Source organism: Puntigrus tetrazona, chromosome 7 (assembly GCF_018831695.1).
Source record: "Puntigrus tetrazona isolate hp1 chromosome 7, ASM1883169v1, whole genome shotgun sequence".
Classification (NCBI taxonomy): domain Eukaryota; kingdom Metazoa; phylum Chordata; class Actinopteri; order Cypriniformes; family Cyprinidae; genus Puntigrus; species Puntigrus tetrazona.
The window spans coordinates 14,118,702-14,136,713 of record NC_056705.1 but is presented as its reverse complement, the minus strand read 5'-3'; the positions used below and the strand labels follow the sequence as shown (position 1 = coordinate 14,136,713).

Sequence of the window (18,012 nt, the reverse complement as noted above, 5' to 3'; positions counted from 1 at the left end):
CCTCTAGGTACATCCACTGTCTTTGTACAGTGAGGATCATTTCGATGACTTCCAGCACCAGAGACAGACTACGTTCCCAGTGGTCAACTTCCCTTTCAAATGCTTTGACGAAACGAGATGCCTTCATTACAGAGAGTGTCACCTGGTTATCCTCCAGGGCTTGGAACACATCATCTGTTCCCCTGAGCACACACACAAACATACAGAGTTTAGAGGATACATTTATAAAATAATATCTCATAGACCAGAGGTTCTTAACCAGTGGGCAGTGATCCACTATGGTGGGGGTTGTCAAAGCTGTCCTTGTGACCCCCAACCACAGCATATTTTGTATGTTTGCTTCATGTAACACACCTGATTAAACTCATCAGTTCATTAGTAGTTAATCTGCAAGACTATGAGAGAGACATACAAAATATGTGATGGGTATGGGTCCCTAAGACAGGTTTGAGAACCACTACACTATGGGCCTCTAACAGTTCCAATGCTGGAAAAAGCTAAAACATATTTAATATGTTCTATTTTGCCCCTTTGCACAGTATGTAATATAAGTCTCAGTTGTCCCCAGAAAGTGTCTGCAAAGTTTCAGCTAAAAAAAACAACAGATCATTTATTATATACCTATTTTGAGTGGAAGGAAAAATTTGCTGTTTTTGTTCATGTTATTTTAAATGCAAACAACCTTTTCCAGAATAGGGCTATGTTTAAACTTCTAACTTTTTTTTTCAGCGCACATTGTCACATGGCACATGAATACAAAACTGAGTTCTCGTTCATGTCTTATTGTGGTAAACCTTATAAATACACACAAATTCATGTTAAAAACAAACACTCAAGCGACAAAAAACAGTTATGTCAGTAAAAGTAAACAGTTGGGAAAGAAATTGCACGTTTATATAAGGTCTGTGTGGCAACAGAGTAATATACATGTATGAATTAATAAATCAATAAATCCACTGCTCTCCTGTCTCCTCTTTATCAGTGTAGCCAAAGACAGAACTGTGAGCCTGCCATTTTAAACAACGAAGAATGCTTCAGACATCTGTTTTACTACATTTGTGAATACATTGACCCTCATAAGTGCAGCTAAACCTGAACATGGACCCAAAGCTTATTCATAAAAGGCAGAGACATAATATAACTGTAATAAAGCAAGGCAGCATAAAGAGCTCAAGGTTCAGCCTGTTAATAATTTGGACAAACTATCACACATCCCTTTCTAGCTCGTGCACACACAGCTAGATGTACGAAGCAAACAAAAGAGAGGACAAAGTGAACAGCAGTGGCTCTCGACCCCCCTCCTTGGCATACTGCGTTGCCATAGCAGCAGCCTCACGCGCTGCCGCAGCCGTCTCCATGCCAACGGTGGAGCTATAGCCTCACTGCAGGGATGAACGGTGACCGCCGGCACCTGATGTCCGCATGCACATGCACAAACACACACTCTAATACATTAACACAAGCACAAAAACCCACAGGAAAGACACACTGTGAGTTTTACACTCTCGCAGACACAAAACAAGTCTCTTGATTTCTCAGATTGAAGCCGCAGGTGTGTGTGTGTGTGTGTCATTCATCTCTGTTTGTCTTTGCCTCTCCATCTCCCTGAGCTCTAACTGATGCCCCTGCATGCAGAGTCTGTGCATATGAGCAATGGAGAAGCACTAAACACATACACTTTTCACATCCAGGACAGCAGTGTTAGTTTGTGAAGGACTCAAGGTTGGGATTAGAAAGAAAAAAGAGAAAAGGATAAGTGTAAATACCTCAAAACACAATCTTTCTTTCTCTTAGAGGAGGGAAAAGGCTGAGAAAGAGCACAGGGCTGATGGGAAAGAGCGAGTTTTATTTGTAGTTCATTACTGAGGGAAGAGAGAAAGAAGAAAGGCGAAGAGAGTTCCAGAGAGGAGGAGAGAATAAGAGGAGGTGAGTGACAGTCGTGGGCCACCTGACCTCCAGAGCGACAGCATGAAACGAGGCACAATCTCTCGCCTGCGGCACCTACTGCCACACACTCAGAGGAATAATCTGTCTGTTTTCGAGTCCAGGCAACATGACAGACACATATAGCATTCGACACACATCACTGAACCAGAGCCTGAGGAAAAACACTTTACACACACATACACACACACAAATCCAAGAACATTTATGGTTGAGGTGAGCCACTTTGTCTGTAATGGCTGATATTACTTCACAGTTGCATATTATGGACATTTTTTTAAAATAAGATCAACAGGTCAAAGCACATTCTCTCATGCACAATAGTTGAACATTTTGTTTAAAAAATACTTATATATATTTAATTAGGTACAATATTTTTACGCTAGTTTGGGGTCAGTAAAAATGTTTTATATTTGCTCTGTTTTTATTAAAATAAAAGCAGTAATTTTTCTGTTTTACGATATTTTAACATTTAAGTCCTGTAATAGTAAAGTTACATTTTCTGCAGCTATTACTCCAGTCTTCAGTGTCCCATGGTTATTCAGAAATCATTCTAATATGGGGAATAATGAATAATCAAACAATTTCTTACTATTATTGGTGTTGAAAACTGTTTTAGCAATTTTTAAAGGATTGTTTTGATTTATAGAAAGCATTTATTTAAACAGTTTTGTAACACTATAAATGTCTTTACTTTCACATTTGGTGAATTCAGTGCAAAGTTTCTAAATAAAAGTATTAATTTCTTCTTCAAAAAAAGTCTTGCTGACCACAAACTTTTGAACATCAGTGTAGATTACAATAGGTTCTAGTATTTCAACAGGACAGTGTAGAGCAGACGATTAGAGTATGTTTTATTTAAAGGTCTCAGAATATAATATATAGTCATATTAATATAATAGAATATATTATTCACATACTGCTATATTAATATAATATCATATATCCCCTGCTCTATGTGTAGAGCACAGGAGGTAAGAACCCTTTGAATCATAACACATCTTTAATCAAGTTTAAGTGCACTTATGAGCACTTGGTGTTTTGCCCGAAGCCACCATAAAAATATAGCACAATAAACACGAATGATGATGGTTGAGAAAGAAGAAATCACGTTAGTATGCTCTGCATTTCTGCATGTTACAGTATATGAATAAATGACCCATGAAGAGCTCCTCTGCTGACAAAGTTTTGGATTATGATCATCAAAGAAGGCATTAAAAACATATATCAGAATATAACAGGATATATCTGAAGATGAATGGCAGAGAACCTGCTTAAATCCTCAAAACCCAGACAGTTAATATGAGCTTTAAGCTATTACAGTATAAGTGGATTATCAGGGTGCATATAACTCCAGCAATATTACATAACTTTAACCCCAACATTACTGATCAATGTATAAAATGTAACTAAAACTGGTCATTGATTGGTTGCGTTTCAACACTTCAAAAGGTTTTCAATTGAATTTTTTAAAAAATACATTTTTTCAGCAAAAGCACATTTTAAATTGATCAAAAGTGACAGTTAAGACATGTTTATTTTTCAAATAAATGATCTTTCATTCTATTAATCAAAGTACCCTGAAAAAAAATCATATTTTCTCCAAAATTATTAAGCAGCAGAACTGTTTTCAGTACTGACGATAAGAAATTTTACACACTTTTTACTCACATTTTATTTTGTCTATCGTTTTCTAGCATTGCTATATTGTCCTGACCGACAACTGTTGTTATTGACAAAAACAAAGATATTGTTAAATGTGGGTCGAAGGATGCAGCACGGCTGCTATGAGAGGCGGCGTCTCTCTCACACACTCAGAAAGGCTGTAAATTATCACCTCTGCTATAAGTGATCACACATTCCACCCGCCTGCCGCAGGCCTCTGATTCAGACCAATCACCGGAGACCTGCTCAATCTCCTGTGCTCTCAACTCTTTCTTTCTCTCTGACTCTGCCTCACACACACATGTGAATATTAGCAGAGGGAAAGGTGCAGTGATGAGAGGATTCATTCTCTCGGTCTCTCTCATATATACACACACAGCACAGCAGCTCTTGATCTGTCATATTCATCACTCTCATCACATCATCTAACTGTGTGTCTTCACTGCAGGCTGTTCGCAGAGAAGCAGCAGGTGAGAGAGAGGACTGAAAATCCTGACTACATTACTACTGCCACTGCATTATCACATACACACATACAGCTATCAAAATAAGGGGCTGTGTCAATTTAAAAATCTTTTAGGAGCAATATTTGCCACCTGTAATTGATTTTCACTTTTATAATGAATTTTTTAACATCACAAAAACTGGTACATTGTCCATTTACTCAAACTGAATCAACTTAAGTAAATTCTTGGCACAATTATGGCTGTTATGAGTAAAATCAAAAATCACCATACAATACAAAAGCAGCTACAAGTAATGCACAAAATATCAATAAAATAAAAAAGCTGATTATATATTTTTTTCTATTGAAACCAACTTAATTTTAGCTAAATATTCGACAGTATTCGTCTCTGAGACAGTGCAGATATTTAACAATTACAGCCACTATGGTGTCTGCAGAGACACTAAACCTATTATTACAACAAAATATAAAAAACATCATACATTAGATAACAAAGTCTAGTATGCTATTAACATTTGCATATCTAGGACATTTTTATAATTTGTCCTTTTCTGTTTATAAATATTTTAATACAGACTAATTTAATACAGTTTCAAAATGCTTGTAATTGCTTCAAAAAAAGGTTAAAATGATATATACAAAACAGTACAAACAAAAATGAAATAGGGGACATCCTGTTAAATTATGTCAGATTTAGATCACTACAGTAAAAGAGAAACAAGGATAAATGAAGAGAATTACCAAATAAAGATTTCTTCCATATCTCCATTATTAAATGTTTTAAACAAGACTTCAAACATCTCCATAGATCAAGGGTATTTCTTTTTCTCTCCTCTATTTCATAGCAAACACAATTCCATAACCTCTTTGAATAAGTCTACTGTTTGTGTGTGTGTGTGTGTGTGTTTGATCAATGACTTTTCCATTCGCCCCGCTGTCATGCGGAGAGTTCATCAGAGAATGCTGGAACTCATATTTACTGCAGGGTAGTAACTCCTGCAATGGCCTTTATCTCTCTTCCCATCTCTCTCTTTCTCTCTGAGCCCAATCAGGGGGCTTGTGGATGTTAATTGAATTGGGCTGAGGGTCTCTTTCTAATGTGCAGCAGATGGTCAGGGCATTCCTGCTTCCTTTATCTCACACACATGCACACAACATACACGTGTATACACACACACACATAATCAAGTATAAACACACACATATGCACACACACTAGGTGTCAGTGTTGTACTACCCTGGCCCAATGAGTCACAGCTATAGCCATAAAACCATTATAAAGCAATAAATGCCGATCATTTAGAGAAAGTGACCGTGAGTGAGTTAGAATGTGAAGCTTTGCTCTACGCCTATAGAGTAAACTCAGTCTGCTTACCTAGTACAGTGCCAACCTCTGCTGATTCCATAAGCGCATACTCATGTTCAAATTGAAGCAAGAAATATCTAAAGATGCTGTCTATGTAAGCATCTCACCACTCATCTTGAATAACTTATAGTTACTAAATCACACATATTCGCACACACAATACAAAACTTACAGTGCACTAACAGAAAAACCCATAGAGGAGAACATGACCTCTCAAAATACCTAGTCATCAGCAAAACTAGGCTGGGACGTTCATCTGCAGCTGTGTGTGTGCGTCCAAACAGCAGCATATGCGCGTCAGGACAAAAATGTGCACTGTAGCAAGCTGTAAATAAAATACAGTGTTGGTAAGGAAAGCGTATGTGTCCAGTTTAATTACAGAAACTAGCATATGCTAAAACTGTTTGCATACACTTTTTGTCCCGCGTCATTAAAGACCAGTACATCGGTCAGTCAACCCTTCATTGCAGGACGGTTTTACCACATATTCTGCAGAACTGTCACTCGTGCAACTGCAGAGCGGGCAAAGAGATGATTCCATGCGCCGGGTTTATACAATGGGTGTGTGTGCAGCGCGTACAATGCGGGGCTGTAGGTGGTAATTACAGGTGATTTGCACTCCGTCCTGCTAAATGTGTGGAAACGCTCAATTATAAGTACACGGCAGCAAACAGAAAGCCTCTTCACTGCAGGACCATTAACGCACACACGGCTCCATCTGTGTGTGTGCGAACACTTCAGCTTCTATCATGAATACTATCATCATTAATCATCTTTTCTCCTTGCGGACGGGGCTGTCCGTTATTGAGAGCCTGAGTAATTTGGAATTGATTCTGTCCCCTGTATACAACCCCACCGCTGAATACTAAACACACAGTATTTGTTGATATGGCATACACCCCACCGACAAAAAAACAGAGGAAGAAATAGAGTGATCAAAGACGAGTGAGAGAGGTAGAACTAAAGATAAAGCATATGTCCACCTTTTGTTGCAGCACTGAAAGGGACGAACAATACCAGCAGGTATGTGTGCTAAAGAGGGGAGAGAGAAAGAGAGAGAGAGAGACCACATCCTTCTCTGCTCTGCAAGATCTAAGCTTCTAGAAATATGCAATAGGAATCTTCCCCCTCTTTCTCTATATATCCGTTCGTTCGCTTTTTTCTCCCTATGCCTACCTGTCAGCAAGACACCACCCCCTGTGATTCTCTCTCTCTGTCTGTCTCTCTCTCACAGGTGGGTGTGAGACACTGACGCATATGACAGCTTATAGCACCGAGAGCTGCAGTCTTTATGACGCTGCGCACATTACTAAACATACACACAGTCACGTTTCTGACTGAGCCGCTTCCTACATAGACTTTTTAGGCAGGATGGGAATGTATGGGGTATTTAATTTGATCTAAATGAAAACAAGTCTATGAAGGACAAAAATACAGGTAGATCAATATCTTAATGGAGACCACAGACAAAAATTAATGGCTTATTCAGACCGCCAAAAGAAAAATAATAATAAATATATATATAAGTGTTTTCTTTATTTATGCATTGATTTTCCAATTGAGAATGTCTCCACAGGAAGGTTTTGTCAGATTTAGTTAACATTAAGGAACAATTTTGACCCAAAACTGTAGCTAAGTACAAACACATTTACTTATCCATCTAGAAGGAGAACACAGCTTTTACTGTTTTATACATAACATTTATTTATTTAAATGACTATAGACTAACCCACCCACAATTTTTTTATGAACTGTAAAACAAAAAGTACATTATGTGTGTGTGTGTGTGTGTGTGTGTGTGTGTGTGTGTGTGTGTATACTCTAAACCTCACAACTAAGCATAAGGGTAATTTTTTAATTTGGGATTCATACTAAGGGTGTCAAAATTAATGGTTGAATCAATGCACCGTGATGTGGACAAGGACGATTCTGCATCGATAATCAAATAGATCATAATTGATTATAGCCTATATATATTAATGTAATTCACATATGCGCTTGTCACAGAACTAATAAAATGCACTCTCTATTTCAAAATCTCCATATGGCACGTGTGTGTTATAGAGACAAACGAGGCGGGATTCATTGCACAGAATGAGCGCTGTGCTTCCAAAAGCTGCTATTTTAGTCTTCTCCTTGTATTCTTTCTTTTTCTGCAGTTTGTGATGCAGTATGTATTTGATGCACAAAGCTCACGTACAAACAGATTTTCATGTACGCTTTATCTTTGTTTGGTCTGAAGCTCGCAGAGCAGAGCACTTCTACTTTTATGATACGAAATTGATGTAAACAGCCAGTTATGTTTTCAGAAAAGGACAAAACATCTGATATGTGAAAATAGATCTGTACATTAGTGTGAAAGCAGTCTAATAAAATGGCCAGTGTCTATGATCTCATCTGTAATAATCAAATGGCAATAACTAACAGATACTGAAAGTGCTTTTTCTTTGTCACTTGTAATTGTCTTTTCTACCTTTATTACATTAGCCTATATTTGCTTGTATATTTTGAAGCTATATTTAGGCCTACTTTTAATTCTTAACAATAATGAATTAATTATTTATTAATAAAACATAACATAATTATTTTAAAAAGTAGACTTCTTATATAATTTGATAATAAATAATTTAATAAAAATGCTCAAAATCAATTTGATATAATTGTGATGCATTGTGATATCTAATTAAATCACGAAACAAGTGCCGATTCACACCCCTAATTTATACATTGTGTGAAAGCTAAAAATATAAGCTTTCCATTGAGAGTTTGTTTGAACAATATTTGGCTTAGTTTTAACTTTTTGAAATAATTGATCTGAGAGTACAAAGAAATATTGAGAAAAAGTTGTCCAAATTAAGTCCTCTGCAATGCATACAATGTATTGTTGTCTATTGCTACAAATATACCTGTGCTACTTATGACTGTGGTCATAAGGATGTGGTAAAGGGTTGCATATACATTTGTCATTTTACAAAATTAGTCCCAAGTCAGAGTTGGAAACATCTTAAAATCAAATTGTCTTTTTCCCAAAACAATTGTTTGTACACACGTGGTCAGAATTGTTGGCACCCCTGGTAAATATGATCAAAGAAGGCTTTGAAAATAAATCTGCACTGTTAATCCTTTTGATTTGATTTATTTAAAGAATTCACAAAAATATAAAATTTTACTGGAGAATAAGAATTTAAAATGGGTAAAATGGGGCAATACCATAAGGAAATAAATGTTTTTCCTCAAATATGGAGGTCGCAATTATTGGTACCCCTAGATATTCTAAAAACAAAGAATATATTTCTGGTGTGCAGCAAAAGGTAATTGAGCCTCACAAATTATAAAGTGGCTTTAAAATAGCTAGAGCAGTGCAAATTCCCATTTCTAATGTGAGTGCAATAATTAAATTCCAATCAACAAATTTTTTTCTAAATCTGCCTGGAAGAGGACACATGTCTATGTCGTCCTAGTGTGAAAAAGAGTTTGAGTGACCAAAGACTCTCCAAGGGTCACAGCTAGAGAATTGCAGAAAAACGTTGAGTCTTGGGTCAGAAATTACCAAACAGAACCTACATCAACACATATTGTTTAGGTTGCTTCAAGAAATAAATCAAGAAATAAATGCTTTTGCCAAAAAATTATCTCCAGCATATTCAGTTGTCAAGCACGACTGGAAATGGGACTGGCATTCTGTGGTCAGATGTAGCTAAAAAATTATCTTTTTAACAGCAAACACTCAACATGGGTTTGGTCAACTTAAAAGGGGATAAAAAGTACCTCATGTTTACAATGTAATATACTTTTATGTTGTGGGCCTATATTTTTGCTAGAGGACCTGGACATCTGTCAAAAATCTTATAATGGGCCATGTTTGGATCTTCCAACCAGACAAAAAAAAAAAAAAAAAAACACACCGATATGTCACTGGGCACAAAACCAAGCTTCTGATCCTTCTGGATGAAGGAATAGTCTTTGATTAATTGTCAGGTGTTCTCTAACCTCATCAGGCATTACAGAAGAAGCTGCTATTTTGGCAAATGAAGGTTTCAAAAAGTATTGAATAAAAGGGTACATGGGTAAAGGGTAAAATGACAATTCTATGGGATAAAACCCTAAAAACAAAGATGTTGCTACTGAAAATCCAGCAAATGTTCCTTTTCAAAAGTGACCATTTTAGACACTTTTGAACCTGGATCAAAGATGCTAATCAGCATGTGGTTAGATAGCACAGTCCTAAACAGTGGCATACATATAAAAAGTAAATGTTATTCCTACAAAAAGTGTGCTCAAATGCAGAAAAAGGTATTCAGACTTTTAAACACATTTACCTCAAAATAATGGGGCCTACAGTATCTAATTACACCATATAGCTATGAGGAAGGGGGGATGCAAGGATATTTCCTGACCATAAATGTATGGTTTTAGTTAAAATCAGTCTTAGCCAATGGACTCAAGCATGCACTTTTGCTAGTGGAAAAATGCAGATTCTTTTAACAGTTTCAAAATTTACAAAGAAAACAGAATCATTTTGAATATGAACATGATATTTTTCAAATTTAGTTCAAATTTAGGGGTTAGGGTTCGGGACAACCACCTCCCATAAATATATAAAACTATATAGATAACTTATAACTTAGATAACATATATATATATATATATATATATATATATATATATATATATATATATATATATATATATATATATATATAACTTCGAGATATTTTTTTATATTATTGTGGGTTTTAACAGATAATAGAATGATCTTAATAAACATCTAAGATTTGAATACTTAAATGCTTTTTAAAAGTGCTCCAGCAGTTTGCATTAGTTCTGTAGAATGGCCGATATATAAACAGCTGTGTGTGCGTGAGCTTATGAGCAAATTCACTGGACCAACAAGAAATATCATACACCAATTTGTCCTCAGAGGTAAACTTGCACAAACTGTATTGATGCAAAATTACATAAGCACGCAAGAATCTATATGACAAGTCTCTGTAGAGATGTACAAAAACAAGCTAACTCCGTGGGACTTCTCTTACATCAAAACGGACAAACAGTTAAAGAATTTCACAAACAACGTTTTTGAGCCGTTTCCGATTCATCCCGCAACGTGCACATAAACACGCTGATACATGCGCACACACACTGCTTCCAGCTAAATACGAACAGGCCTGAAGGCATTTTCAGAAAACTTTCAGCCCTTGGGAAGGAGGCTGCTTGTACAAATGATTCTATTAGATTAGAGCTTTTGTGCGGCTGCCATATGCACAAAGCATCCTCTCCAGTTCTTATCTGCTCACAGCTCGTTTGTATAATTGTGAGCACTAAACACTTTGTGAAACTCCGAATGGTCTCAATCAAACCCAAAAGAGCGACAGCATCATTTGAGCTCATCTAAACACTAAAATGGCTTTTCCCGCTAGTATTTATTCGTTCATAGACAGTTAGTTTATGTTCTTTATTGGACCCTTGACTTGTTTGCCCAGAAGGCTTAAAGCAGCCGTTCTGAGTCCTGCTCTCTAAGGAGATTGATAGTAATTATGTTTGTGTCAGAGCTCAAGGTGCCCTGGCATTGATAAGCCATTTAGTCTGTGTATAAAAACATGGCTGGCTGTCAAACACGGATTTGAACTGGACTCTGAGAGAGCGATGCTGTCCGGCCAGTGGCTGTGATTCACACCCCAGTGAACTTCCCACCTAGACAGTGTTTTTGGGCATCAAAGGTGCATTTAAAAACTGGATGTGTTTCAAAAGCTACTGAGCAACACATCAGCTACTGAGCAACATTCAGAATTTTTGGATATCAAAGGTTCATTCGAACACTGGCTGTCTTTCAAAACCTAGTGAGCTGCTTATCTAAACAGCATTTTTCCACATCATAGGCACATTAAATAAGATAAGAACATTTATACATGCCTGTAATGCCCAAATGTCTGTCCAGTAGGCAGTAGGTGGCTCACTAGGTTTTAAAACACAGCCAGTGTTTTGTCTCATTTGCTCGTTCCTTTCTCTGCGTCACACAGAGTAATATGATAATGTGGAGTTACTGGCTCCTCACGCGTGGCGGTTCTCCCCTGCAGCAGGGCGCTCCATCATGTTGAGGAATGGTGTTTTTTAGGCTATGGCTTGTTTTTGGCACTAATATATTCACATTACAGTGCTGTAACAGCATGGATGAAGCCACTAACAGTCCCTAGGTGGACAGGAGTCTGCCACAAAAAAAAAAAACACAATTCAGCAATTACCTTTTGACTGGACAAGCATGAAAGTTATTGTACAATTACGTCTCTGTAAAAAAATCCAATACATCAATTAGGCAAAGTCAATTAGGACACCTCCCCAATTAGGATAGAAAGTCTGCTTGTGGAAGCTGTAGGCTGTAGCAAGCTGCTAGGAAAGACAAAGTGTTTTAGACCTGATTTTTGGGGGTTCTTGTGTTTTATTTTTCTGAAGGAAATTATGCTGCAAATGACATTTATTGTGAAAATAAAATAAAACTAAATAATTTAATTTAGTTGCATCAACTGTTGTGTGAACAGACCCTCAGGCCAGGGACTTACAGAGAATCTCAGCCACCTCAGGATGCTGAATCATCATTATCATCTTTTAAGATTCTGCTTATTGAGCACCTCTGCAACCTTTAGACGTTTGACCTTCTGGAACCTCTGGCTCCTCACCTCAGTTTGTGGTGACCTTTGTCTTTGTAGGGTGTGATGTCCAGGATGTTTCCTCCCATGTCTTTGTGATGCCTTCCAGGGTCTGTAAATGAGAGGTCAGCATTAGGCTTTTAAATGTTAGCACTAATCTTTCCAGACATATTCCACCTCAGCACTGAATGCCACATTATATTAGGATTGGAAGGGAAGTCATCTGTCTCGTGGGGATGTTAGATGGCTAGTGACAGGGAAAGAACATTGATTGGGGCCCCTGCAAAGTCCCCCCCCACAATAAAAGTCATAGATGAAGTCTTTCTAGAAATGCCAGATATCACAATTACAATTCTCATTTACTGTATATATTTTAAAGCCTAGAAAAGCAGCCTATCTAGACAACATTTTTGGACAACATTTCAATATTTAAATCATCTGTCTTTTAAATCCCAGTGAGCTACTACCCTAGACAACATTTATTAGTATCACAGACACATCTGAACATTTGCTATGCTTCAAATATAGTGCGCTGTCTAACTAGACAACATTTTTGGCCATCTTAAAAGCATTCAAACATTTAAACGCTGTTTTTTTTTTTTTTTTTTTTTTTAAACCTAGAGAGCTGGCACCTACAAAGCATTCTTGGCATCACAGGAGATTCAAGCTATAGCTGAATTTAAAAAAGTGAGCTGCCTACATAGAAAACACTTTTGTGCATTATAAAGTTATTGCAAAATGTTTCAAAATCTATTTAGAAATGTACATATACCTAAAAAAAACATTTGGTTGTTTCTTATAAGTGGAGAATTTCTCAAAATGTGAGCTGCCTTTTAAGGCAAGATTTTGTTGCATAAAAGCGAACATAAATATTTGTTTTCTGTATGAGCTGTAAATCATACATTGCTATACTATTAGCAATAGACAATAAACCATTTTTGTCCATAAAACCTGGCCAGAAATGACATATGACCAGAGCTAAAAAGGTAGCCACCTATTTTGTGAGGATGTTAGGAGACTAGTGGCAAGGAAATACCATTAATAGTGGCCCCTGCAAAGCTGCCCCAAATTAAACGTCAGAGGACGGGTCTTTCCAGAAACACCAGTCGAGCACCAAGCCAACGAAGCTTCTCATTTACACTCTATCTGTCTTTCTCTTCTTCTCTCTCTGCGAGTGACTTCTAGGTGAACCGCTTTGTGCTTTGGGGGTTATGAGGGTTTGCTCTCCCATTGCCGCTCTCGAACCAAAGCTGTGTTGTTGTAACCTCTGCGAGCTCAGAGCAGAACGTCTGGGAATCTCCCTGGGCCGAAAGTGAGAAGAAAGAGAGGAAGAAAGTAGGAGAGAGGGGAGGGGAGGAGTACAGCCTCCCACAGTCTGACAGCTGGACAGGGCAGCTCTACTCTGCAGGGGCAGTAAAGGCTGCGCTGAAGGAAATTAAGCGCAAGGCTCATTTCCCCTGTGGCTGCCACACATGACCTGCGACTGCAGCCTGGGGACAGACGCCTCCAGCAGCACTGCACTCATACTGTACTGTACTATTACTGAACACCGTCCAGGAAATTTTTCTTTTCAAGTCTAAAATAGGACTGTAAACCAGTCGGCTCGTAGGCCTGTTTCACACATCCTGTGTCTGCAACACGTAGCTTGTTGTTTTTATACTAAAGGCATTTCTGCTGCACAACAGTTCTATGCAGAAAATAAAGTGACTGCTGGTTTACTACATTGCATATTTCTTCCAATAACAGCCATAAATTAATACAAATAATATAATGGATATCTGAAGAATGCCATTGAGAATTATTACAAACTTGATAGCCATGAAATCTAATTTACATGAGAAGATGGAATGACATTTATATCCAAATGGTTTACACAGAACCCAAAGCATAGCTATACACTGCTTAAAGCATCTGGATTCAGTCAATCTTTACTGAATAAAAAGTGCTCTTTGTGAATTTGCATTAACTGACATAAAGGGTTTTTTTCAAGCAACGGGGCACTTGTTTTTCTCTTAGCATTTTGTTGCTTCATAAAAGCCAAAATTACAACAACAACAAAAAAATTATAAAATGTTAACAGTACATTTTTTTCTGATGAGTTTTACAAAATATTATTCCAAGGCTGCATTTATTTTATAAAAATGTGTTAAATATTGTGATTAAGATATTATTACAATTAAAAGTTTCATGTCTGAAAATATTTTAGAATGTAATTTATAGTATGTGCACAGTTAATAATTTAGCAGAAAATATGATTTTTAATGAATAGAAATTTAAGAGAATAGATTTTTTGTTAAATAATTAGAAGTAAATTAAATTAAAATGTAGTAAATTAGTAATTTAGTAAAAGTGACAAATGTCATAAAAAGATTTTGAATTCCATCTCTATCTAATACAAACTAAATAAACGGGTTTTAATTTATGCTTTCTTGCTAAATAAAAACATTAACTTCCTAAAAAGTAAACATCAGAGCAGTAGGGTAAAAAAAGTTATATAAATGTGTAAAATAAATGTGAAATGTGATTTTAAAACTTAGAATTATAAATGTATTTATTATACCGGTGACTCATTTCACAATGTGATTATTTTATTACAATTTTTCCATTTTTACTCTGACACAGAAACCAGTAATGACATGCGGCATAACAAAGCTACTAAAGTGCTACTTTTATTGCTGCTTATGTGCTGAAATGGTGTAATGTGGGCGCCAAACGGGAACCAAAAAAGTGCCTGGAGGGCCACAAATGCAATGTGTGAAACAGGCCTAAGTTTTAAAGTAATTAAAAATCTGACTAATAGTATAACCCAAGATCAGCCTTGATATCTTTGCACTCATGAACACCACTGCCTTTACATTCAAACTGTTTGACTAATGAAAAGCACATCTGCACTGCTGCCAGACTATCTGCTGTGATTCTCTGCTGGGTTCGGCCTGACTACCGGATGTCACCCTGAGGATATCATCTTTGACCTTCTAAACCTGACCTCTGACCATAATCCTCCTGACAGTGACTTTCGTTTTCTCTTTAACATACCGAACCCCTAAGGAGCTTATGCACTGCGAGAGGAGCAGAGAGAATTGAACCCTGATGAACTTACAGTCCTACACAGAGACAAAAGAAATAGAAACAAAAGTGAAGGAGGAAGATACAACTAAAAATAAAGGTTCCTGTTTTAATCAAAGTTTTACAGCCTCATACTATGCTTAAATTTTAAGTAAAATTTTTAGCACTTTTGCTTTTTAGGTTTCCACAATGTTTTAAGTGAAAGTTTCAGTAAATTTTCTAATTCTTCTTAGAAGGATTGGGGACAATTTCATTTATCTTTTGCTTTAAAAAACCTTAAATCCAATACGCTGAGCTGAAGAACCTAACACCTAATAAAAAGGACATTGTTAATTTCAAATAAACCATACATAGTGGCAAAACCAATGAGAAAATGGGTTCTTTGTTGCACTTTCATTTCAGAAAATAACTTTTCTTATAAACTGTTCTCTGTAGAATGTTTCACTGAAGAGTCTTTTCAAGTCTGAAGTGACAAAAGGAAATAATTTAACTCAAGTGAGAAAGAGAGAGTTCTGAAAAGGCATATCATACCTGTTCTATTGAGAGCTCTTTGCTGGCCGCTCCTGATATGTCACTGATCCGCTCTGCATGGTGGTCCAGGCCCAAAGCCACAATCTTCTCCAGAGTGAAGTCTGCACTGGTCGGGTCAAATGTTTGCTGCACTTCTTGCCTTATTTGATCCCAATGTCTAAAAAAGACCAGATCCACACCATCTTTTGAAGATAAAATCTGACTAGCCAAGACGCTTTGACACTGACATATGAATCTGAGCTCAAATACGATGGAAAACCTTTTATCAAAGACATTTGATCTATTCCAAAACTAACGAGCTGCTTACGGGCCAGCATTTTAAAACAACCTAGACGCAGTTTCTGAGATGAAGGCTTTTCCAAAAGGATGGCAACTTAATTATGATGCCTCCTAAAATTTTACCAAATTCTAAAGTAACATGTAACCTTCATAGATAAGGCAATCCCAGAATACATTGCTTTGAAATAATAACAGATAAATACATGATGCAAATAGGCAATAGAAACAATGTAATACATATATTAGAATATGCAAACATATATAATACTTATATTAAAAAGCCGTCATTAAAAATGAATCATCTTATCCAGTGTTTAAGGTCAATACGTCTATATAAACATGCTTATATAGCCCAATAAGTTTTGAAACAGAGCTTTTGTTTAGGCCATTAGAAGAAATGATGTTCCTAATTCATTAATTAAAGGTATGAAACAAAATTCCTAAGGTAAAAATACAAAGAATGTGTGTTATGTTGAGTATTTCAAGAGCTGAAGGAAAACAGTCCACTGTGCTGTTTTGTCACAAAAGACTGGTCATGTTGACGGTCAGATTTTGTCATAATAAACAGGTGTGACGGGCAACGACAGCGCAAGGATTGAATTCTCCCATGAGAGATCCCGCAGCCATGACGCACAGCTTGTTGTCTTCTCTCAAAGAAATCCACAGAGACCGTCAGTACATCTGATCCACAACAAAACACAACACCGCTATTTCAAAAAAAATATCCTGCCAATGACTAGCCCCTCTGAGATCGGGCCCAAGCATTCTGGGACACGATCTCTCCTATGAGTGCCTGTTTTTCTTTCGCTCCTTTTGTCTCCCGTTCTGTCGGTCATGGACTTCTGAGGCTGGAGCTCTGTTTATTTTCATCTGCTTCCCCGATGTGCTGCGCCGGCCAGCGGGATACGCTAACAGGGATCTTTCAGAGGGTTACATCAGTGTGATTAGCCGGCTGTCATCAGGGGAACGTGAGGCCTGTCTCTGCCGTCTCCACCAGGGCTGTTGTAGCACGCCTGATTGGGGCCGATGGACTGTTGTTTTGGGAATGCCAGATCCAATCAGATGGCTTAGGGAGCGAATGACAGGGCAGAAAAACGAAGAGTGGAAAACGTCGCGTTTCTCTCGGCAGGGAAGGCGCCGGAGTGCACAAACGCTCTGCGTGATAGAGAGGAGAGAGGTGACGAGCTCTAACTGAGGGTTGGCTGTCAAGGTGTGGGATTACAGCTGATCCTAGAACAGCAATCGGCGCCGAACCTCTGCCGCTGATGATTATCAGCCAGACTTTACAGCACACCTTAGGTCATAAACTACAGAGGGCAATATCCCGAACAGAGAGAAGTTACAAAGAGAGATTGTCAGCTGAAGAGACAACATGTCATTTTGTCAGGAACCACTCTTGATAAGGAGGATTAGTGTGAGAATGACACTTCATTATGCTGAGGACACTGATTCATGTGTGTGTGTGTGTGTGTGTGTGTGTGTGTGAAATCCCCCACCTCTCTCTCATGGCTGGATTTCTGAGGTCTGTAATCAGCGGGATGATTTTCTTAAACTGCACGATCCTGCTCTTAGAGAACTCTACAACCTCCCAGTGCTTGTCCTGAAAGAACACACACACAATAGCAATTCCAAAAGTCAGGATCCCACTGCAAGCTGCGGTGTAAAATGCTGAGTGCTGTGTTGTGATGGACTGATCTCCTGTCAGTGGAAAAGCACCCAAAGGGTCTGAATCAAGCAGGTGTTTCTAATCTGCTTAAAGCTAAATGTCAGGATAATGAGAAGCTGGTGAGAAGAGAAGCTAAATTAGCTTTAAAGGGTAATTAGCTACACAAAGGGCTTTTATCACAGTTACAAAGAGAAAGGAAGAAATGAGAGTCTCTGCTGGACCCTAATGAAGTAGCATCAGTGTGTGTGAGTACAGTAGAAGATGAGTGAGAGACTCAGACATCACTGACGTTGCTGATAGCTGTTAAGTGGGTCCTGATGGCTGCTATTTTTTTATGTAAAGGTCTTCAACCTGTTAACTGTGATGCTTAATTACATTTTAAAA

The 18,012-nt window shown here is 37.6% G+C and overlaps 1 protein-coding gene across 1 annotated transcript in view; it reads right to left on the bottom strand.

Moving 5' to 3' along the window:
- Nucleotides 1-18,012, bottom strand: part of LOC122347919 (dynein axonemal heavy chain 2-like) — a 101,353-nt gene that overhangs the window by 61,866 nt on the left and 21,475 nt on the right. Inside the window, 5 exon segments of the mRNA XM_043243172.1 lie at nt 2-182; nt 12,117-12,162; nt 12,165-12,198; nt 15,684-15,840; nt 17,459-17,562. Coding sequence (XP_043099107.1) covers nt 2-182; nt 12,117-12,162; nt 12,165-12,198; nt 15,684-15,840; nt 17,459-17,562 — 522 coding nt within the window.